The sequence below is a fragment of the Pteropus vampyrus genome, unplaced genomic scaffold, assembly GCF_000151845.1.
Source record: "Pteropus vampyrus isolate Shadow unplaced genomic scaffold, Pvam_2.0 Scaffold347, whole genome shotgun sequence".
NCBI classification, from domain to species: domain Eukaryota; kingdom Metazoa; phylum Chordata; class Mammalia; order Chiroptera; family Pteropodidae; genus Pteropus; species Pteropus vampyrus.
In genome coordinates this window covers 1,315,857-1,338,661 of record NW_011889128.1, presented here as the reverse complement: position 1 = coordinate 1,338,661, position 22,805 = coordinate 1,315,857, and the positions used below count along the sequence as shown (strand labels likewise).

General features: G+C 48.7%; 2 protein-coding genes and 1 pseudogene across 3 annotated transcripts in view; 2 read left to right on the top strand and 1 right to left on the bottom strand.

The window, feature by feature from the left end:
* ITGAL (integrin subunit alpha L) overlaps positions 1-16,492 on the top strand; it is a 37,441-nt gene extending 20,949 nt beyond the window's left edge. The window contains exons 19-31 of one of the 2 annotated variants that reach the window (XM_011378666.2): positions 320-376; positions 472-545; positions 834-975; positions 2,832-2,942; positions 3,365-3,444; positions 3,557-3,643; positions 5,089-5,164; positions 9,552-9,665; positions 9,929-9,985; positions 10,084-10,182; positions 10,553-10,648; positions 11,372-11,482; positions 12,795-16,492. In XM_011378666.2, coding sequence (XP_011376968.1) covers positions 320-376; positions 472-545; positions 834-975; positions 2,832-2,942; positions 3,365-3,444; positions 3,557-3,643; positions 5,089-5,164; positions 9,552-9,665; positions 9,929-9,985; positions 10,084-10,182; positions 10,553-10,648; positions 11,372-11,482; positions 12,795-12,968 — 1,278 coding nt within the window. In that variant the 3' untranslated portion in view covers positions 12,969-16,492. Of the gene's footprint in view, positions 1-319; positions 377-471; positions 546-833; positions 976-2,831; positions 2,943-3,364; positions 3,445-3,556; positions 3,644-5,088; positions 5,165-9,551; positions 9,666-9,928; positions 9,986-10,080; positions 10,183-10,552; positions 10,649-11,371; positions 11,483-12,794 lie in introns of both variants that reach the window. The other variant, XM_011378665.2, reaches the window with a different exon arrangement.
* LOC111731021 lies at positions 2,264-2,386 on the top strand (annotated as a pseudogene).
* Positions 16,493-17,940: 1,448 nt separating the features above from the next.
* Positions 17,941-21,461, bottom strand: ZNF768 (zinc finger protein 768). The gene is made up of 3 exons (XM_011378663.2): positions 21,358-21,461; positions 20,279-20,999; positions 17,941-19,992 (listed from the first exon to the last, which is right to left on the bottom strand). The coding sequence occupies exons 2-3, from the start codon at positions 20,364-20,366 to the stop codon at positions 18,458-18,460; spliced, it is 1,623 nt and encodes a 540-aa protein (XP_011376965.1). The 5' UTR covers positions 20,367-20,999; positions 21,358-21,461; the 3' UTR covers positions 17,941-18,457.
* Between the last annotated feature and the right edge of the window lie 1,344 nt (positions 21,462-22,805).

Sequence of the window (22,805 nt, the reverse complement as noted above, 5' to 3'; positions counted from 1 at the left end):
CCTGCCAGGGGAGGAGATAGGCTAGGAGAAACTATGGGAGCTGCTTTGTCAAGGTCCAGATCTCCTGTCCAGGAAAGGGAATGGACATCCTGATCCTCAGCCTCCCTCAAAGAACTGCCACCAGAGGATTGCATAGATGGCCCTGGGCTGAGTCTGGAGGGCAGGGCCTGCCTTGGGGAGGGCCTTGGCTCCTGGGAGGGGCAGACTACAGCTAGACAAGTTGAGTTCTAAACCCTGAGCTCCTCCAGCCCTCCTCAGTGAGTTCTGCTGCCTCAACTAACCTCTCCTGTCTCCCGGCTCTTCACTCCTCTGTGCTCAGCAAGGCAAGGACATTCAGCCCATCCTGAGACCTTTGCCTCACTCAGAGACCAAGGAGGTAAGAGGGGAAGAAGGGCAGATGGAAAGGCCAGAGTCAGGACCTCCTGGGTCTGGGGGCCTAAGCCTCCTAGTTCTTTCTTCTTGGCCTTTCAGATCCCTTTTGAGAAGAACTGTGGAGAGGACAAGAATTGTGAAGCAAACCTGGGGCTGTCCTTCTCCTCTGCAAGGTCTGTAAGACTCCCCACCCCTCACCTCCTTTTCCTTTCAGAAGACCCCGATCTACACTCACTAAATGTGTCATCTGGGCCTTAGTTTCCTTTTCTGAGAAATGAAAGTCTCTTGTGACACCCCTGTCAGGATTAGATAAGATTTAAAACTTAAAGCCTGTGCATAGGAGCTTATTTTTGTGTATTTTTTTTCCTGGCCTACCAGATCCCTCAGTTCTGAAAGTCTACACCTCTGTTCCTGCTTCCTTCACCTTGGCCCTCATCACTTTTCCCTGATCTTCCCGCTAGGTCCACAATTCTGCATCTGACACCCTCTGCCAGCCTCTCCGTGGAGCTGACACTGAATAACTTGGGAGAAGATGCTTACTGGGTCCAGCTCAGCCTGAGCTTACCCCGGGGACTCTCCTTCCGCAAAGTGGAGACGCTAAAGGTGAATGAGAAGGCAGGGACTGCCCATGTGCCAGGGCACTTGTCTCACCTCTTAGAGCCTCAGGAAGCCAGGACCACCTAAAGACGTGGGCAGCAGCTGGCATGCAGAGGTCTTAGGGCCACATCTGGGTTCGCTGCCTGATGGCACCTTCAAGTCATATGACCTGAGATATAAGGTTCACCCTTTGTGAGCCTCATATTCCCCAACCAAAAAGAGAGTCTGGGGATACCCACAGGGCTAGTGAGAGGGTCTCATGAAATGGAGAATATGACAGAGGCTCTTGGACCTGGTGACCAAGAAGATGTGCACAGGTTTAGTGAGATTGTGCTACCTCCCTCCTGAAAGTGACCAGCATGTTTTTGAGAGATGGCATGGGTTGTTTTAAGTACAGCTTTTATTTTTTAAATTATTATTACAATGGTAATACATGTTCCCCATAGAAACTTAAAAATTACAGAGAAGTTTAAAGAAGATAATCAGCCATACTTCTACAACTCAGCAATTACTTTTAATATTTTGGTGTTTATTGTTCTGTTTATATGTACAAATTACATTGTATATTTATTCTATATTTATTTTAACTAACTGGCATTTTGTTCTCGATATGTTTTTTTCCTCCGTGTTTTTTAAAATGTTTTCATTCCGGTAAAATATATGTAATATAAAATATACCATCTTAACCATACAGTTCAGTCACATTAAGTACATTCATGATGTTGTGCAACCATCACCACTACCTATTTACAGTACTTTTCCATCATCTCAAACAGAAGCTCCATGCCCACTAAGCAATAGCTTCCTGTTCCCCACCGTCTGCTCATGATAACCTCTAATCTACTTTACATCTCTCTGCATTTGCCTATTCTAGATATTTTATGAGTGGAATCATATATGTCCTTTTGTGTCTGTCTAACTTCACTTAGCATAATGTTTTTGAGGTTCATCCATGTGAGACTATGTATGAATTTCATTCTTTTTAAGGCTAAGTAATAGTCCATTGTATAGATATACCACATTTTATTTATCCATTCATCTGTCCATGGACACTGGAATTATTCTTAAATAAAAACACCGAATGCTTCCTAAAGGGGCATCTAATAGAGTGATTAAGAACTTGAGAGTCACAGACTTGTGTCCAAGTTCCTGCTGGACCCCTGCCAGATTACCCAGTTGTGAGAGCTTAGGAAAGGCACTTGACTTCCCTGAGCCTCTATTTTCTTATCTAATCACCTTCCCAACCTGAGGCTAAAATCTGTCCTACACGTTATGGTAAAGATGAATGGTTTTAGTCTATGGCCATGCTACCCTGAACAAACCTGATCCTGTCTGATCTTGGAAGCTAAGCAGGGTCGGGCCTAGTTGGTTAGTACTTGGATGGGAGACCATCTAGGAAGACCAGGTGCTGTAGGCGTAAAAAATAAAAAATAAGGGATTGTAAGCTGACAAGGTCCTTGCCATCTTGAGGTCAACCAAGAGTTGTCTCGCTTAAAAAAATAAATAAAAATGAAGAGGAATGGTTTTAAACTGCTTAGTCTAGGATCAAGCTCTTTTTAAAAATGGTTGCTGAAAGTGTAGATGTAGCCACATTTTAATGATCTCATAATATCCTCTCCTGTGATTGTATTACAATGTACTGAACCATTCCTCTCTCTTTCAGTTTTTCACTATTATAAATATTATTGCAGTGAATATCTTGGTCCTAAACCTCTGGCTGTGCCCCTGATTCTTTGACCCCACCTCTCTGAGAATGTGCCTGGAAAGGGACAGAACTGGAGGAAGTGGGCCCTAAGGGTTGGTGGCCTCTGGGGAACCCTTAGCCATGCCCACTGAAAAACTCATTCTCTTCTCACCCCCAGCCCCACAGTCAGATACCTGTGAGCTGCGAGGAGCTTCCTGAGGAGGCCACTCTTCCAACCAGGAGCCTCTCTTGCAACGTGAGCTCTCCTATCTTTAAAGCAGGCAGCTCGGTGAGTGTCTCAACTCCCTAGGTACCAAGCAGCCAGGGGCTTTGAGCTCAGAAGAGAAGGGAGCTGCTGGCTCTAGCCAAGAGTGCAGATGACTGGCAGCGAAGGGCTTACCTACCCCCGACCTCAGTGTGGAGACAATTTGTGTCATGTGTGAGAGCCTGGACTTGGGAATCAGACAAACCTGGAGATGGGTTATCTGTCTTATGACCTTACACATGACTTACACATTAACTCTTTGGAACCTCAGAATCCTCATCTGTATTGTGAGGATAAAACCCCTATCCCAGTGCTTGAGACATAATGAGCACTCAATAAGTGGTTACTGTTATTATGGCGGTTGACTATAGGGGCTGTGAGATGCTAAGGCTGCCCCCTGAGGCTCAGACCCCTTCCTTCTTCATTCCCCTCTTCTCTCCTCCCAGATTGTTATCCAGGTGATGTTTCATACACTGCTGAACAGCTCCTGGGGAGACTTTGTCAAGCTGCACGCCAATGTGAGCTGGTGAGCAGGCCCCAGGCAGGCCCCCACCAACATCCTTACCCTGCTCTCAGACTGCTCTGCAGTCCTGGCCAAGCCCTCTGTTAACACTGCCCTCTCCTTTGCCCCAATGCAGTGACAATGAGGACACAGGCCTCCTGGAGGACAATTCAGCTGCCACCAGCATTCCAGTCCTGTACCCCATCAATATCCTCACCGAGGGGTGAGTCCTGAGCAGCCATCCAACCCTCTCCTTCAACCTCAGCCTCTCCACTCAGGGACTGACCTTGCCTCCCAGGGTTCTCCCTGAAAGCCCCCTCCCTGTCCTAGAGCCCACACCCCCACCATGGGGGTAATTAGAACTGACTCCAGCTACAACTCTAGCAGCTTTCAACACTCAAAAGAGCAAAGGCCTTTGAGAGCTGAGTCAGATTAACATTTAATCTGACTCAGATGGAAGAAAAAGCACATCGAATGCTGTCCTTATATCAAACTCTGTGCCAGCTCACTGCACAGCTGATACTTTCCCTGGAGCTTTGAATGCCTTGTGAGGCAGCAGTGCCCCTCTCCATTTTACTAGTGACCAAACTGAGGCTCAGAGAAGGGAAGAACTGGCCCAGAAGTCATACAGCTGGGAATTACTGATGGCGTGAACTGAACTTAGGTCTGTCTGACTCAAAGACCTGACCTTTACTTAGGACTGTCTGACTCAAAGACCTGACCTTTACTAAGCTTGCTCTTTACTATTTTCAGCTGTGCTAGGTTTCCTCCCTCCTTGGGGCCAGCACTGTTAGTAGAGGTGAGAGAAAAGTTTCACGATGGCCCTTGCCCACAGAGAGCGTGTAGTCAGGTAGGAGAAACCAAACTCATGCACACACAGAATCAGTGAGTCTCAGGATGCTATGGCAAGAAGGACCCATAGGGACCACTGGTTGGATTTTCTCATTATACAATGATAGTGTTTGAAAGTGACAAGAAATCAGAGCCAGGAAAGATGATATTTGTTGGATGAGAGATGGAAGGGGTCATGAAAAGGTAGGGGCTTGAATTGGGCTCTGAAGGATGAGGATAGGGGCCAGGAAGGAGGAAGGACGTGTCACCAGAGAAAACATCGATGAAGGCATGGCACAGCAAACAGTCTGGCAGATCTGGGAGCAGGGAGTGGAAGGCTCAGGAGCTGTCAGGTCTGTTTGGTGATGTGGGCAGGCAGACTGGGACCTGACCCTGTGGGCAGCGGGGAGCCTTTGCTGGATTCTGTGGAGGCAGGATCAAAAGGTGATGTAAGGAAGGTCAAGGAAGAGATGGGGTGGGAAAAGGAGCCAGAGGCTGGTGCAGTTATCTAGGAGATGAACAGTGGGGCCCAGTGCAGTGGAGACCCTGGTGCAGTGGTGTGTAGCAGGCAGAACGTGGCTCCAAAGGCACACCCATCTGCGCTCCAGTCCCGGCCCTCTACTGCAGGACTTTGCCCAAGAGGCTAACCCCTTCCACAAGCCTTAGTTTCCAAAGGGAAACAGCAGGGCATTGTGGGGATTACATGCAGCCATGGCAATGCCGTTGGTAGCACAGTGCCGGCCACTCAGGCTTCCCCTGACCCAGCCCCCCTGCCCTCCAGAAGACTGGTTTGCGGTCTTCTTCACCTTCCACCTCTGCTTTTCTCTCCCTCCGCAGCCAGGAAAACTCCACCCTCTACATCAGTTTCACCTCCAAGGGTTCCAAGATCCACCATGTCAAGCACATCTACCAGGTATGAACCTCAGTGTGAAAAGGTCCTGATAGGTCACACGTTCATTCAGCCCCATCCTGGGGACCGAGGATGCAGAGAACCATTAGATGCAGTCCCGTCCTCAGTGAGTCCAGCCCTCCACCTAGTTAACTGATCCTTTTTGTCTGGTTTCACAGCCTCCAGTAGAATGTTTCCAGTGGCAGCATACTCACTAACTCCTTTCCAGCCCTGGATAAATTATCATAGACTTTGAGAACCAGAACTGGGAACCTTGCCTTTATTCAAACATTTAATGAGCTGATGTTCTAGTTTAGGTACTTCACTAGGTGCTGGAGCCACTCTAGAAAAAACAGGGCCCTTGACCACTCATCAAACCCAAGTTCTGTGCCTGGTGCTCTATGTATGCAAAACCCTTTAATTCTCACACCAACTTGTGAGAGCATATCAGCTAGGCATCGTCATTCCTTTTTACAGATGAGACACTGCCTGGGGCACAGATAGGTCAAGTAACTTGCCCAGATTTTCACAGCTAATAAGGGGACAGGTCAGATTCAAGCACTTATTTGAATACCAAAATCCATGTGTTTAACCTTGAAGATAAGAGTCTGTCATTGCTCATGCGATATGCTCAGTGCTGTAATGGCAGTTTCCATTACCAGCACTCAGAAGAAGGAGTCTAAGAAGAAGCCCGCTGGGTCAAAGGCTTGAGGAGTCTAAGGCTTTCTTAGACCTAACCTCTGGAAGAGGAGTGGGCACTGACCAAGTCAAGAGCATTTTCATTTTACTGCGGGGGAAACTGAGGCCTCGAAAAGGAACTGTCTCACCCAAGGCCACACTGGAGCCAGGACAGACTGGGAAAGGAGCCCAGAAGTAAAGGGGCCTGAAGCAGTTCAGGTGCCTTCAGAACAGAGGCTGGAGCCATTTCTCCGTGAGACTGCCACGAAGGAGAGTGTGGCCTTTGGGAAGGTCACATGCTTGTTTGAAATAGAATGTTTTGAATAGCCAATTGAGTTGGCTTCTAGTGCTGTTCACTGGAATGGCTCTGGGTTCCCGAGGAGGTTGGCCAGGCCAGTCTTTTTACCTGGCAGGTATGGATCTAAACCCCAGCTCTGCCACTTGCTTGCTTTGTGGCCTTGGGCCAAAGACTTACCTGTCTATGCCTCAGTTCTCCATCACAAAAGGAGTTTGGAATAAGAATTTCACAGGTGGCCGTGAGGTTCAGTGGGTTACCTGCTCCCTGTGGAGTGCTTGGTGCATTGCCTGGGGAAGTAGAGGTTGTGAGGTGGGTGAGGTGGGTGTTGTGCTGTGCCCTGAGAACCCCCAGCTACTTAGAAGGCCTCCTTTCATTCTTGCCTCACTCAGCCCAGAACCAGTTCAAACCCCTGAGTTTCCTCTCTCCCTCAGAAGAGTCGTCAGGGCTAGATGGCTCCATCTGTCTCACACCCTCCAGCACCTTAAGCCAGCATTTGATTCCCCACCACTTGGCCCTCCAAGCAGCTGCTTTTGCTAAAGCCCCTTATGTCTTCTCTGTTTTAACTAAACCCAACACAATATAGGACATGGGTGATCCATTCCTTCTTTTTTAAAACTGTCCCATGAGTCAGGCCCTTTTTGCCACAAGGAGGTCAGCTCTAATAATTGAGGTTTATTGTAACCTAGACAGGCATGGAACCCCGTGAGAGCTGGACAGCTGGGCCACAGGATCTCCTTCCTCATGGTCCCCTGCTCCTCTGGCTGGTTAGGAACATAAGCTTCAGCCAGACCTGAATCTTTTTAAACATTGCCACTTAAAGCTGTGTGGCCTTAAGCAGTTTACTTGACCTCTCTGAGCCTCAGTTTTTCAATCTATAAAATGTGGATAGTAACACCTACTTTATGGGGTTGTTTTGAAGAGCAAATGAGAAAATATGTGTTACGTACTTAACATAGTGCTTGACACCTAAGGTACTTGTCAACATTGGCTGTTTTAGCATTATTATTATTACTGTCATCCAAGGAAGGTGATGAAGCATAGTGGTTCCAGTCTCTGGTTTGAGCCTAGATTAAAATGCCAGCTCTGCTACTTGATCGCTTCAGACAAATTAACTTCAGTGAGCCTTAGTTCTCTCATCTGTAAAATGGGGAATGATAATGTCCACCAAGTAAGAATCCTGACTGAACTAAATGAGATGATGCACTTAGTGAGAATTAGAAGAGACCTGGCCCTCCAAGTGCTCAGTAAATGATGATTGTTATTACGCATGTGTTCTAATCCTCTGTCTTCTGCTTTGTCATCATTACCATTCCCTTAGCAGTACGTGGCTCTGGGCCGGCACTACTGATTGCTCTGTGTCAGTTTCCACAGTGTCAGTGACCCCTTTCCAGCTGACAACTCCAGCTTGTGTCCCTCCTTCTCCAATACACCTGTCCCTGCAGCTTGTCACTCATCTCCACTGAAATGTCTTCCTAGCATCTTTTTTTGATCTTTTAACAGCTTTATTGAGAACTAATTCACATACCATACAATTTACCCACTTAATGTATATGACTCAATGGGTTTTTTAGTTTATTCACAAATTTGTACAACCATCATTATAATGTAATTGTAGAACATTTTCATTGCTCCAAAACAGAAACCCCGTACCCATGTACTATCACTCCTTCATCTTCCCTCCCCCAGCTCCTGTATAGACTCTTGTCTCTCTGTATTGATTTACCTATTCTGAACCTGACATATAAATGAAATGATACAATATGTGGTGTTTTGTGACTGGCTTCTTTTAGCATAGTATTTTCAAGATTCATCCATGTTGTAGCACGTGTCAGTATTTCATTCATTTTTACTGCCAAATAATATTCCACTGTAAGGTAGGTCACATTTGATTTATGCATCATCAAGTCATGGAACTTTGGGTTGTTTCTACTTTGGGGCTGTTATGGGTAATGCTGCTTAAACATTCCTGTATAAGTTTTTGTGTGAACATATGTTTTATTTCTCTTGGGTCTATAACTAGGACTATAACTGCTCCTCTTGAAGCTTTGGCCTCAACATGTTCTAAACCAAATTTATTTATTATCTTTTCCTAAGCTAGCATCTTCTCTGGCTTGCTTAGAATCTTTTAAAAGACCACTTTTTCCTCAAGCAAAACTTTCAAGTCTGGGTGAATTTCTCCTTCCAATATAGCTAGACCCACTGCCTCCTCATCTTCTGTGGTCTGTATCCTCTTTTCTCTTTTGTCTCTGCTACTGCTCGGACTCAGTTCCTCATCTTCTTGCAACTGGACCACTGGCATAGGCTCCAAGCTTGGGCCTCAACCCACCTTTCCCAACTTCTTTCTATTCCATACCTGCTGTGGATGCGTCTCACTGGAGCCGCCCCATCCTCAGCTGCCTTCCATGACTCTCCATTGCCGAGCAATGGTCCCCTGACTTCTTGCCCTCAGGCCTTCTGGGCCCCACAGTCTGATCCAGAGTCTCCTTTCCAGACTTATCTCCTCTCTCTCCTTCCGAGCACCCTACCATTTAGCCACAACACACTCACCTGGTGCTGGCCTAACTCCCGCCCTTTTTCTTTCTAGATGCCTTCCCCATCTTCATCTGTTAATTTCCTGTTTATCTTTCACAGTTAAATTCGTATTCTGCTTCTGACATTAGACCTTTTTAGTTTAACTGATATTTTTAAAGCATACACAAATGTTTACTGAATGAATAAATGATAGAACCTCTCGAACTGGATATATATTTCCATGCTTGACATCCCTGAGACCTTTATTGGTGCTGCCCTTGTGACACTTTTTTATATATGTCTGGGTCTTCCAATCCGAGCACAGATAGCTCTTTTGTATAAAAGGTACTCGGGAAATATTTATTAAATTAATTTAACGCACTTGCCACAATGAGTCTTTCCCAACTTGCATTTTGCAAATAATTTTTGCATCTGTCTTTGTTAAATGTCATTCATTCTTTTATTTATTCAAAAAACTTTCTTAAGGCCTGTTATTTGCTAGCTACTGTATCCAACAGGAGGGAATTGTAGGTGAAATAAATCCCAGCTCCTGCCCTCGTGAAGCCCACATTCTATTGGAGATACAGACACATCAGCAGATACTTTGTCATCCTGCTGGAGATGTAGACTGCTGTGGGAACACAGTAGAGGGAAGCTGCCCTATCCTTGGGGAGTCAGCCAGACTTTTAGAATGATATATTTGAGCAGTACCTTCCAGGATGTCTGAGGCTGGCCGCATGGAGAAAGCCAAGAAGTACGTGTAACCCACACTGAATTGAGGACAGGGATGGGATGCGACTGATCACTGCCCACTGCTTGACAATGAGTGGGCCCTTGTGCCTCAGCCAGTGAGAATTGGACCTGGGGTAGCAGTTAGGGTGTCTGGCATCCAGGGCTCAGCAGCTCTTTTGTTCTCTATACCAGGTGAGGATTCAGCCGTCCGTCCATGACCACAATGTGCCCACCCTAGAGGCCTTGATTGGTGTACCGCAGCCTCACAGTGAGGGGCCTATCACACACAAGTGGAGCGTGCAGATGGTGAGTACTGCTCAGGGGAGGGAAGAAAGCTCAGGTCTATGGAGTTGAGCTCATAAAGGGATACAGAGGCATGGGAAGGGAGTGAAGATGGATGAATCCTATCACACTCAGTTATGTCTGAATCTTCCAAGGGCTAGCTGGGGAGAACTGGGATTTCAAGGTCATATCTAGAGGGTCAGGATGAATGCCAGGTTCTGGCTTTAAGGGGCCAATGTCCTCTCTCAGCTCTGAACTAACTGAAGATCCCACCTTATCATTCCTAGGAGCCTCCTGTTACTTGCCACTATGAGAATCTGGAGAGGTCGCCCAGTGTGACTGAGGTATGGACATGTGAGCTAAGAAACTTGAGTGTGGGCTGGGCAGAACGCAAGTAGGAAGACAATCTCTCTGACCCCTTGCTGTTCTTTATTCCTAGCAGCCTTGTTTGCCCGGAGCCCTATTCCACTGCCCAGTTGCCTTCAAGCAGGAGATCCTCATCCAAGTGACTGGGATTGTGGAGCTGGTGGGGGAGATCAAGGTAGCACCTACCAGCATCAGATACAGAAGTGGTTGTGGGGGCCTTGAGGGGTGGAGGTGGGTTCCCTACCATGTGCTCTTCCTGCATTTCCTGTTTTATCTTGATGAAAAATCCCCAGTGTTTGAAATTTGAAATTTGCAGTGCTGTTTTCATCGACCTGTGAACAGTTCTTATACATTCTTTATAGGAGAACTTTTCTTCCATCAGTGGAGTGTAGCACATTAGAATGCTGCAGTATAAAACTGAGTAGATGTGGTACACCCCACTAGGACCCATTCTCTTCTGCCCCTTGAGTTGAAGTGGGGCAGAGTCAGTGGATTCTTGGGCCTCGTGCTCCATGGCTCTGACGCCTTCCCCTCCCCTCCCACAGGCCTCCTCCATGTTCAGCCTCTGCAGCTCCCTCTCCGTCTCCTTCAACAGCAGCAAGCATTTCCACCTCTATGGCAGCAATGCCTCCCTGGCCCAGGTATCTCTCTACCTCCTCAGAAGACCCGGGAATAGAGGTCAGCAGAGAGATCTGAGGAACCACAGGGCAGAGCTGGAAAAGCCAGAGCTAGAAGCGGGCAGCCATACTGAAGGAGGTGTGGGCTTAGCACAGTAAGAACTTCCCCAGAGGCAGAGCTCATGGAAGCCGTGAGCTTCTACCACCACCAATGGGCAAACAGACCACAAGGTCACCTGTCTGAGGTGTGTCAGGTAAAGATCAAATTGATGGCAGCTCAGCAAAGGGGTACCCACCCCTCAGGTAGAGTGTGAAGGGAAGGCACTCTAAGTAGAAAGAGAGCAAGTGCAGGGCTCGGAGTTGAGACAGTGGGCGAGGCAGTTTTAAGAGCAGGAGACTCAGAGCAGGAGAAGGGAAGTCGCAGCTAAAAAGATAAGCAGAAGCCAGATTCTAGAAGGCTTTCATGCTGAGCTGAGATTCCAGCATGTTCTCCCGGAACTAAAGGAAGCCATTTAAGGGCTTAAGGTGGGCCATGGTGCATGTTTGCCAGTTCACTCTGCCGGCTGCTGCAAGAAGTATACTGGAAAGGGGGGTGGGGCCAGAGCCTGGTGTCGTGACACAGTCTAGACTGGAAATGCAAAGACCTAGAGATTGAGGCCGGATTCACAAGAAATGTTAGTGGAGGCCGGGGCTGGCGGGGGCGGGGCGGGCTTCTTCTCTGTATTTCTCTCCTCTCGTTCTCCCCAGGTCATCATGAAGGTGGACATTGTATATGAGAAAGAAATGCTCTATCTCTACATGCTGAGCAGCATTGGGGGGCTGTTGTTGCTGCTGCTGATTTTCCTGGTGCTCTACAAGGTGGGGGCTTCTGGGAGGAATGGGTATGGCTGAGATGGGCAGAAGATTGGCAGGAGTCAGGGAGGAGAACACCAATATCAGGCAGCAACAAAGCCAGAAGGGATTTCAGCCTACTCTTTCCTTCTACAGATAAGGCTGGCTACTGAGCCCCAAAGAGCAAATGAGATTTTTCCCCATCACTCCACCAGGCACTGGTAGGGCCAGGACTGGGTACCCAGGGAGAGGAAGGAGAAGGGCTCTCCTACATATCGAGGGTCAGGCACTGGGATACAGAGGCACATACCACAAACATGGCCCCCGCATTTGTGGAACTCACAATCTAATGGGACAGACAGACAGGAACACACATGATGAGGGCTCCACTAGGGGGACCTGTGTGCTCTGGAGCCCATAATGCAGGAGCCTGACTTAGGCTGGGGGAGTCTGGGAAGGCCTCCCAAGCGAGGTGGCATTTGAGTTGGGATTTGAAGGATGAGTAGGAGTTAGCCAGATGAAGAGTACTGAAGGGAAAGTTTCTTCCCATTACCCCTCCAGAGGGTTGTCATTAACAACTTTTTGTTTCTGTTTCTCCAGGATGTAGTTTTATTGTTAACATATGTACGTGTGTGAGCATGAGAGAGAGAAAGAGAAAAGTCAATGTATGTGTGTATATATTGAAAATGTAAATGAGATTAGACTGAATATGCTGCATGGGAGCTTGTATTTTCCCCTGGATATTATATCTTGATGTCTTTCCATCTGACCACAATCAGGTCTACCTCTTGCTTTGTAACCCGGGTGGTTTTCTCTGCTGTCTGGGTGCCCCACCTTTTAACAAGTTCTCCATTGATCAACATTTAGATGGTTTATAATTTACATCTGTTCCAAACAGCATGACAAAAGAGGTTCTTGTTACACACCTCTTTGCACCCTTGTCCAAATATTTTTTAGAATTAATTCCTAGACCTGGACATGGAATTGTTAAGCCAAAGAATATATATCTTTTGAGCTTTCAACAGAGAGTGCATGACACATACTAAGCACTATATAAGCGTGGGCTCTTACTCTTAGTATTACTAGATATTGTCAAATCACACACCTAAAATATTGGTACATGACATTTTGATGAGCCTGAAGAATGAACTAGTAAGTGTACAGCTTTTTAACATGTTGCCAACAACCAGCTGTGGCAGACACCCTCACCCCATCCCTAGAGTAAACACCACATGTCAGCGGCACTTGTGATTTATTAACATACAGAGTGCTTTCATGTTTTGATAGGGCCACCTGTGTTCCATGACTTTTCGCTCACTCAATTTTTGTCTTCCTACAGGTTGGCTTCTTCAAACGGGATTTGAAGGAGAAGATGGAGGCTACTGTCGATGCCTCCAATGGAATCCCTGGAGAAGACTCTGGGAAGCCAGCATCTGAAGAAGAGGCTGTGGATCCAGGCTGCCTGGATCCCCTGCATAAGGAGGATGCCCAGGATGGAGGTGGCACAATCTGAGGCCCAGACCTGAGGCAGAGGGCCCAGGACTGGACTCGGGATGTCTGGTGCAGGTCTGCCTGTAGCTGCATGCCATTCTGTGCCCTCTGGCAAAGTTATTACCTCTCCCTAGGCCTCCATTTTTCTGTCTTGAACATGGAGAACATGTCTGCCTCCTTTGCAGGCTTATGGTGAAGATTCACCAAAGGATGGGCCAGGAAGGCCATGGAGGCGAGGCCTTGTAATCATCAGGTAGCCCTGGTTCCCACCAGCCCCTCTTAGTTTCCTCCCCTGGAAGAGAAAATCTGATCTAAATTTGGAGAAACCGTAGTCCCAGGACCTAGTGACACTCCTGGTCCTCAAACCCACCTGCCCATAGAGGTCCACAAAGCCCTCAGACTCCCAGAACCTTGCCCCACACTCTCTCCTGCCTGGAGTCCAGCCAGTTTTTCATTCTGCTTCCAGAGAGCAGATATGATCTGTGTCACTTCATTGTTGCTGCAAACCTCTTGCTCTTTGGCTGAAGACCAAATTCCTTAATATGCCTTCCAAAATCTGCAAAATATCCTTAATATGCCAATGCAGAATTGGGCCCTTGTTGCCTTCCCAGCCTCCTATAGAGATGACATCCCACAGCCTTTCCTAAGCCCCAGTTACACCAGCATTTCTCACTTGCCAAGCTCCTTACTGTCTCACCACCTTCGCTCAGACTGCTCTCTCTGCCTGCAGCATTCCTCCTTCCTCCCTTTCCTGGCTAACTCTCGTCAGTCCTCAGATCTCCACTTACACATCACTTCTTCATGGCAGCCCCCTGAACCTGGCTCATTTGGGTTTTCACATTATGCATGCTCACATTTGCCTGCAATTGTCCATCATAGCACAGATCTTATTTGTTAACTGTTAAATGATTTAACTTAATTTTCATCTCTCAAATAAAGTGAACTCCAAGGGTAGGAACTGTACTTCAGGATCCCTGATGATATCACAGAGCCAGACACATAGTTGGTGCCTAACATAATTTCATTCGATTAGTGAGGGAGCCTGTGGTAAGATAGAGAAAAGTTTGGATGGGTCCATGGTATCCCCATTCTTAAAGGCTCAACCTTCCCTGAGTGCCTGCCCTCTTCCTCCACAGCCCCAACCAGAACGTCATCATCCCCAACTATAGCCCTCACTGTGAGACTCTGAGCTCAAGGGCAGGGACCATATCCATTCACCTGGCTCCTAGTGCCAAGCACACTGCCTACATATATTTACCCAATAAATGCGAAATTCCGTCCAATTTTGTGAAGTTGCTATGCTGGTGCAACATTGCAGTCTGACTCAATTAAATGATCATTTTCTTAACCATTTTACTAAGTGGGACCCAAGTAGTAGTTCTTATTTATCTTTCTTTCTTTATTATTATTATTTTTTTCCATCATGACCCTCAGAAACTGATTGGCACTTGATATTGTGGGTTAGTTCAAAAGAGAAGCAGGGAGGGAGACACAGAAAATGAGAAAAGATTAAGGAAGCATTGACAATTCATTTAGATGTGAGAGTTGACCTTCCCTTGCTCCCCCACCCCCCACCCTTTTTAAACCCTGTCACTTCCTCCTTTAGAAGGGATAAAGGGAAAATATTGACTCATTCTAAGGCCAGCTCCAGGTCCAGCATCGGGAAGTAAGAAGCAACATTTGGTCCCCAAGCAGTGACCTTTGATGGCTCCCTTCTACCTATAGTGTGGAGTGAGTGAGCATTCCCAAGACTGGCAGACAACCCAGAAAAATCTCTTAAAGGCTGTTGGCCTTTCCAACATTACTGAGGCCCTTCCGGTCCAGTCCCCAAAGAATATTGAGGCTGGATCCTAAGCAAGACATCAGGAAGGAAGAAGTGAGGCCCATTTTTCCATAGGGGGAAAATGTTTTAACTGTCAGTAATATCACAGAACTACTAAAAGTATATGAAATTATCTGTAGGTCTCATGAAGCATAAATCAGGTTGTACTCATTTATGAAGTATTTCTTGAGTGCTTTGTCTCATGCTCTGTTCTGTGCTCTGAGGACATGGTGATGAACATGACAGAAAAGTCCCTTCCCTTGGGAAGCTTCACTACAGTGGGAAAACAGTAAAAATGTAGAAATGTGATTCTAAATAGCAATAGGGCTGTGAAGAAAATGAAGCAGGATAAGGGGTTAGAGGGTGATGGAGAGAGAGGGTCCTTTTAGATAGGTGGTCAGAAAAGTCTAAGGAGGTGATATTCTGTGACATGGGGAGGGTGGGGAGTGGATATTTTCATCCAGGTTGAAAACAAAAAGCAAAGAAGATCTGGGAGGCTCATTTTAAGAACAGACCTGCCATCATCCCCAAGAATCTCAATGGCTCTTGTTCTTGAATACCTATGTGTCCTTTCCCACCTCTGTGCCTTTGCACATGTTCCCCTTGCCAGCATGTGCAGTTCCACCTCTTTCCTATCCATGAAAACCTTACTACTTCAGAGCACTTCGAAGCTTCTCCCAGTCCCACAATTTCTGGACAAAAAGACCTGTACCATCACCACATACAACACCACATGTTGTTTATACCACATACACTGACTGTATGGACTCCTGTCTCAAGACTAGGAGGTTCTGGAAGGCAGGACTGAAGTCTTACATATGTTATCAACAGTGACCCCTCACTAGGGCTGGCACAAAGAATGTGTTCAAATGAGGCCCTCAAATGTTTTGGCCTCAATGTTTTAAGACCTCTTAAAAATCATTGAGGATCCCCAAAGAGCTTTCATTTATATGGGTTATATGTACTGGTATTTATCCAATTAGAAACTAAAATAGAGAAAAATGTAAAACATAAGAACACCTGAGTCTATATTCCATGCAAGCCATCAGAGTAATGACATTTGCCATGACATGTCATGCAGCCTCTAGGAAACATGGCACTTACGTGAGAAGGACAGTAAAAAAGTAAATAACATCTTAGTATTGTTAGGAAAATAGTCAAAACCCAGTCAACCCTAGCTTTGAATCCAGGCTCAGTTGTGTAATGTAGGATAATTACTTATTCTCTCTGGGACTCATTTCTTCATTTGTAAAATGGGAATAACAACTGTGTATATATCTCAGAGCTGTTGTGAGCATTAAATGAGATAATACTTGTAAACTGTTGAGCACTGTTGCTATAGCGCACCAGTGCTTGATAACAGTGGTGGATAGAAATGGTTGTTCAGATGTGCAGAATGGTATGGTAAAGGCAGTGTGCTGGACTGTAAATCAAGACACCAAATATTGGAGTCCTAGCTCTTCCACTAGCTCTACCGCCCAGATCTTGGGGGAATACTTGTGCCCTTTCTGGGTTTGGTCTGCCCCACCTGGGATCTGGCAGTACTTTGGGGGTTATTGCGGAAGGGAGAGGTGGGAGCTGAGCAGCCAAGTCCCCACCCTCATTTGATCAGCTTGTACATACTAAGGTTCTGTGCATACAGGCTACTTTATCAATTGAGCGCCACAGGCACTATGCCCAGCGCCTCCTAGCTCTCAGAGGCCTATGAACTTGTTTGGGAACTGAAAAAAATCAACTCAAAAATATGAAAATTAAATTGTGTAATTGAAATAAATGTTGAAATAACGTTTACAAATGCAATATGTAAGGTAGTCAAATGCAGTTCTATTCAATGTATGTAATTAAATATATGAACTATATTAAATGTGGGAATTGGAGTATTTTAATATTTGAAATTTTGTGTGATAGAGTATGACGATATAAAAAAATGGATAAAGTTTACAAAGGTCTTTAAAATGTCAAGATTTTACTTGAAAAATCTACTTCCAAAAATAATTAAAACTTGGGCTACCACTAAACAGAACCAAACTGTATTGAACTGTATGATCTCCAAGGCCCCTTCCAGTGCTTGCAGATCATGAGAGGCTAGATTGAAATGTACTTAGAAAAGTGATTTACTCTTGACAAGATATAAGGCCCTGAGGATGGGCATGGGGCTTAGGATGATGTCAGGATCCTGAGGCCCAAGAAACTTCGTAAATCAGACTCCCCACCTGTCTTGTGGCCAAGCTGCTGGGGGCAGGTGGAGCCAGGCAGACGTAATCTGAATGTCTTTCCTGCCTCTTAGCCATGAGTGACTATGAGCAGGTTACTTAGCTCTACGAGCTCCATTTTCCTTTTCTGTGAAATAGAATAAACCTTCACAGAGCACTGTCAGGCCCTTAGCAGGAGTTTATCTCAAGACATGCCCAGCAGGGTGATTCCCTAAGGTGTGGTCTGTCCCCAGCTAAGCTCACAACACGCCAGAATCCCTGACACTCACTAATAACACCAACTCCCCATCCTTTCCTGAGGAGCCAAGTGTTGCAAGGGCTGAGGCTCAGATGGGAAAGGGAAATAGGATAAAGTAAAGCTAGAGTGGTCCCACCAATAGATACAGGGATCCTAAAAAGGGGCAGCAGACCTGCGGCAAATCAGACCTACCCTGGTGAGAGGGTTCTAAAGGCTAAAGTGAATCCTCATACTGGGCCCAATACATGACCCCCTATGGGTGGGGTTGGAACTTATGGTTCTGGTCAGAGTCAGGGTCTGCACAGAATGGTGGCTAGAGGTTCCAGCTTGTGGGGCAGGGGGAATGGCACAGCTGGGTGCTGGAAGCCAAGGAGAGGGAACGCATGCTCCACGCCCGGATATAAGAATCAGGGTCTGTTTTCTGGTGCAAGTGCACACCCTCTGTGTTTGGGAAGAGAGATATCCACAAAGTTGAGGGCTTTCTCAAACCCACAATGGGCCCCCTGTGAGTCTGTGCAGCATGCAAAAAGCATGGGATATAAACTCTGGCAGATATGGGAAAGTCATGTCTCCTGAGATTCAGATTGTAAGATTTCAGTAAAATACTGAATATAAAATCACTTCCCAGCACTTCCCTATGGCTTCACTGTTCGCAGTTATGACCTAGTGACTTCCACTGCCCAGGGTATTACTGTCCATGCACACATTTTAAGGACAAATCTCTTTTACCACATAAAGGTTTTTATTGAACTCAAATTCAGGGGCTCCAAAGCCTGAGAAGACAAGGGAGGCTAGGGTTTGCACTCCGAGGCGTAGGCCCCACTCTGGGCTTTACTCCCCATCCCACCTGCCTTCACCCCTTCCTGACTGAACAAGGGTCTCAGTAGCTACCAATCTAGGCTACCCTACTCTAATTTAGGAACCCAACCCCTCCCTCCCCCCACCCCCATCTAGCACCCACCAAGGGGCATGCTGCTGCTGAGGCCAGCTTTCTGTTGACCTCTTTCTGGATTCTCCCAGAGCCTCCTGCTGCCTGTTTGGCCTCCCTCCAACCCCTCTTCATTACCCATTTCCCATAAGTCTCCAGGGCATGTAACTTCCTCCATCCTGGCCCCCTTTTCCTATAACCCTCAACTCTTCCTTTCTCCTCCAGCTTTTCCACTATTCTAAAGATTTCTCTAGCTCCCTGTCCCCTCCTCTTCTGCCCACCACTGCCCTGCCCCTGACAGCACCCCAGGTCAGCGCCTGCCGGCAGCGTGGGTCCGCTGGTGACGGATGAGGTCAGAACTCTGTGAGAAGGCCTTGCCACAGTCATCGCACTTGTAGGGTCTCTCCCCGCTGTGAACTCGATGATGCTGCAGCAACGTTGAAGAGCGGCAGAAGCCCTTGCCACACACAGCGCACCTGTAGGGCCGCTCGCCTGTGTGGGAGCGCTGGTGCTGAATCAGAGTGGAGGAGCGGTTGAAGGTCTTGCCGCAGTCAGGGCAGCTGTAGGTGCGGCCTGGCAGGTGGGTGCGGGCATGGATGGCCAGCACAGAGCTCTGGCCAAAGCGCTTGCCACACTCAGGACACTTAAAGGGCTTCTCACGGGCATGGCTGCGAGCATGGGGGATAAGTGCCGAGCGCTGGGAGAAGCTCTTGCCACAGATGCCACAGCTGAAGGGCCTTTGCCCAGTGTGCACCCTCTGGTGACTACGCAGGGATGAGTTCTGGCTGTAGCATTTGCCACACTCGGGGCAGCTGTAGGGTCGCTCATGGCTGTGGGTACGCTGGTGCCGCAGGAGGTAGGAGCTGTCACCAAAGGCCTTGCCGCAGTGCGGGCACTTGTAGGGCTTCTGACCAGAGTGGGTGCGCTGGTGGCGAAGCAGGTAAGAGCTGTCAGCGAAGGCCTTGCCACAACGGGGACACTTGTAGGGCCGCTCACCCGTGTGGGTGCGCTGGTGTTTGATGAGGTCAGAGCTCTGGGAGAAGGCCTTGCTACAGACCTCACATTTATAGGGCTTTTCACCTGTATGGATACGCTGGTGCTGGATCAGGGTGGAGCCCCGCCCAAAGCTCTTTCCACAGATGCCGCAGATATTAGGCCGAGGGCCCTGCCCACCCCTGGCCCGGCCACCCCTTCGGCCCGGACCCCGCAGGGTACCCGTCAGGCCCAGAGGATTTTGGAGCATCTCAAACTGGGGTGTAGCCAGCAGGGCCTCCGTAGGCACCTCAAAAGGTGGCCCAAGGGGCAGGCCCCCTGTGGGTTGCTCACCAAACCCCTGGGTGAAGGAGTCCAAGGGATGGGCTCCCAAGGGGATGCTCAAAGGATTCTTTCCCTCAGGACTGTGAAGCATCTCTGCTCCTTCCTGGAATTTGGAACTCTGAGCTTCAAATTCAGGGCTTTGGGTTTTGAACTCAGGGTTCTGGGGTTCATAGCTGGAGCTCTGAGATTCATATCCAGGGCTCCGGGGTTCACACCCAGGGCTCTTGGGTTCATACCCAGGGCTTTGGGGCTCATATCTAGGACTTTGTGGTTCAAACTCAGGGCTCTGAGAATCTGATTCTGGGCTTCTGGGTGCGAATTCAGGGCTTGGGGGCACAAACCCAGGGCTTCGGGACTCAAAACCTGGGCTTTCAGGCTCAAACCTGGGGCTTTGGGGTACAAACTCTGGGCTTTGTGGCTCAAACCCAGGGCTCTGGGGTTCAAGCCCAAAAGGTATTTCTTCGACCTCATAGTCCCCAGTGCATTCTTGCTGAGAAATGTTCTCTTCCTCATTCTCACTGATGTCGCCTGTAGGATCAGAGAATTACAAAAAAATCCAGATTTTGTGGGGCATAGGTCACTAGTTCCTACCATTATTTGCCACAAACCTCTCCCTCCTCAAACACGGTAGCTGGCCCTTCGGCAGGTGCTGAAATTCCCACCTTCCCCTCAACAAATCCAAGACACTCAGCCCCAGCCCCCGCCTACTCCAAATCCCAGTTGTCCAAGTCCCCCGCTCCCTACCCCTTCCATGGACCAGAGCCCTCTTTCCCGCTCCCAGACACGATCCTCGGAGGGGCGCTCCCTCCCTCACCTTTGAGGGACCCTTCGGGGCTCCCTATTTCGTCAGGACTTTGCACATCCCGGGGCTCAAGGCCCCACGGCGACGCCTCCCGTTCCATCCCCGCAGGCTCCCAGTGCGGCGGCAGCAGTGGCGATGGCGGATGATCCTGAAACCCGGCCTGAGCGCCCTGAGACCAGGGCCCTCGCTGCCCGCCCACTGAGCGCCGCCCCGGAGACCCGGCTGCCCAGCCCGGGCCCCCAAGGCCGGACGTCTTGACCCTGGGCCTCTAGGGCCGGCCGAGCCCCTCCCCTCCCCGCGGCCCCGCCCCCACCCACAAGGTCTCGGCTTGCCCTGGGGCCCTCACAGGTCCCCACGCGTCGTGGCCTCGGAGACGAGGGGCTTCACGACGCGTCCTACCGCCTTCAGAGACCTCTTCCCACCCGAGACCCCGCAGTCTGGCCTCCCAGCCCCCGGCTGGGCTGCGGTTGTCCGACCCCCTCCCCCCGCACAGGAAGTGTCCGTCCGCGGCCAGTTTCCCCCGTTGGCTAGCGCTGCGGCCTCTCTAGGAGCGGCTGGAGGTGGAAACTCGTTGGCATTAACCCTGGGCTGGAAGGCCCCCTCGTTGAGGTGGAGGACGGGGCGTCCTGGAGCCGGCGAGAGACGCTGGGGCAGTTTCTGTGCCTATGTCCCAGGTTTCCTTCCGTCCGGAGGGCCTATCTGTCCTTCTCCCGGGCTCTGCGTCTGTCAGTGACTGTGGCCAAGGGCGAGACGACAGGAGAGACCAAGGTCAGCGAGAAGGAGCGACGCTTCCCGGCGCCAGCGGGGGCGGTGTCTAGCTCCCCTCCGCTCCCGGGCCTCGGGGTCAGCTCCGGCCGCGCCTCCGGAACTTGGACGGACACCCCCCTCCCTGGGGTCATTGAGACTCCTGAGTCTGGGACCCCCCCTTCCTCTAATTCCACTGCCCCTGAACGCCGTGCCCACCCCCCACTTCTGGCTCCCTCCTCTCTGCGCCTCCTAATTTCTACCCTTCCCCCACCCGCCCCCCGCAGGGATAGGATCGTTGCCAAGGAAACAGTTCCGCCTCGGATCTGCAGGGGCACCGCCCCTACCTCCTAGAGAGCTCGGCAATTGGCGGGTGAAGCTCCTGTGCTCACCGTCCCGCCACCTCCCACTACTCCAACTGCTAAGCGTTAATGGTCGCCAGGAAACGCGAGGCATCTTTCTGATTGGTTGGAGAGTGCGCAACCGGAACCACCTACCCCGTCCGCCAGAAGTGCCGGCGGGAGGAGTGGGAGGGACCTGCCTGGCGTCTGCCCTAGAGCCGAGTCTTTACTTTTAGTACTTTTCCCGCTCCAGTACCCATCGTTATGTTTTATCTTTCTGAAGAATGAAAGCCAAGGGATCTGGGGACAGACACCCTTCCTCCCCTAGTCTTCTCCCACAACTCCGTTTACCAGCACTTTTCCTTCTTCCTACAGGTCTAAAGTGCTGAAGGGGCCAGTCTGGGGATCCTCCCTCAGAGAAGAGGCTGCTTTCTTTTCGATTATTCTGCCTCTCCCCTTCACCTTCCCCAAAGTCTAAATTTAACTCTTTCCCTGGGAACCTTAGTCTCTGGTTACTGGATTTTCTCACAGGGAGGCAAGGATCCTGTGGGAATTTCTTCCAGGTGAGGATGACAGAGTTCAGAAGTGGAAATGGACAGAGAGAGAACCAGCTGGCCGTCAAGGCAGCTAAGAACGCTCCAGCCCTGTATGACTTGGATAGAGGCTTGTAAAGGAAGGGAACCTGAGAAACACTGCCCTAGGTGCTGTTTTGAATCAAGGAAAAAGTGATAACTATATTAATCGGATCCAATTCTTGTCCCTTTTCTGCTCTTGCTGCTGAAGCTAGTTTGGTAGTGTTCCAGACAGCTAAAGAGCCAAATTCTCCTGTGTGAGTGATTTAGGAGCCATGGTTTGTATTTTCTTGCCTTCTCAGGCAAATGATGGGAAGAAACTGGTTAGGAGAAAAAATAGCTTCTTTCGTTCTCCTGAAAAGAGATGAGAACAAAAATTTGGAGAATTCCAAGTAGTAAAAGGCTAGAGAGAATGTTCTCAATAGAGGTTTATAAATAGAATCACAGATATCTTCCTACAAATAAAGTTGGGAGTATTTTTCTGCCACCTAGAGCTTCCAGCTTCAAGCTTCCAGCTTCCAGCTTCATGCCTCTCTCCATCTCAATATCTCTCTGTCCTAAAACCTTTGCTAAGAATGGCTCACATGGTCCACATGAGGCAGCCCACACAGACAGAACACCCTACATATGCATTGATCTTGGGAAGAGTTGGACCTGGGGTACCCACTGGTTATCCTCTAAGCTCTCACACAAGTGAGAGACAAAATCTCATGAGACACTTTTCTATGACTTTCCTATCTGCTTACCCACACACAAGAAAATTCACACAGGAGAAAATTTACACAGGAGAACAGCCATTGCTGCAAAGTAAGTGGCGAAGCTAGCCGCAAGTCTAATATGGTTCATTGCCTGTACTCTTCATTGCATGGGCTACAAAGCCCC

What these genes read in the sequence shown, in the direction of transcription:
- ZNF768 (XM_011378663.2), bottom strand. Translation starts at nt 20,366, where the DNA reads ATGGAACGGGAGGCGTCGCCGTGGGGCCTTGAGCCCCGGGATGTGCAA. An exon ending in CCCCGAAGGGTCCCTCAAAG is followed by an intron (nt 19,993 to 20,278) that starts GTGAGGGAGGGA and finishes CTGATCCTACAG; the next exon opens with GCGACATCAGTGAGAATGAG.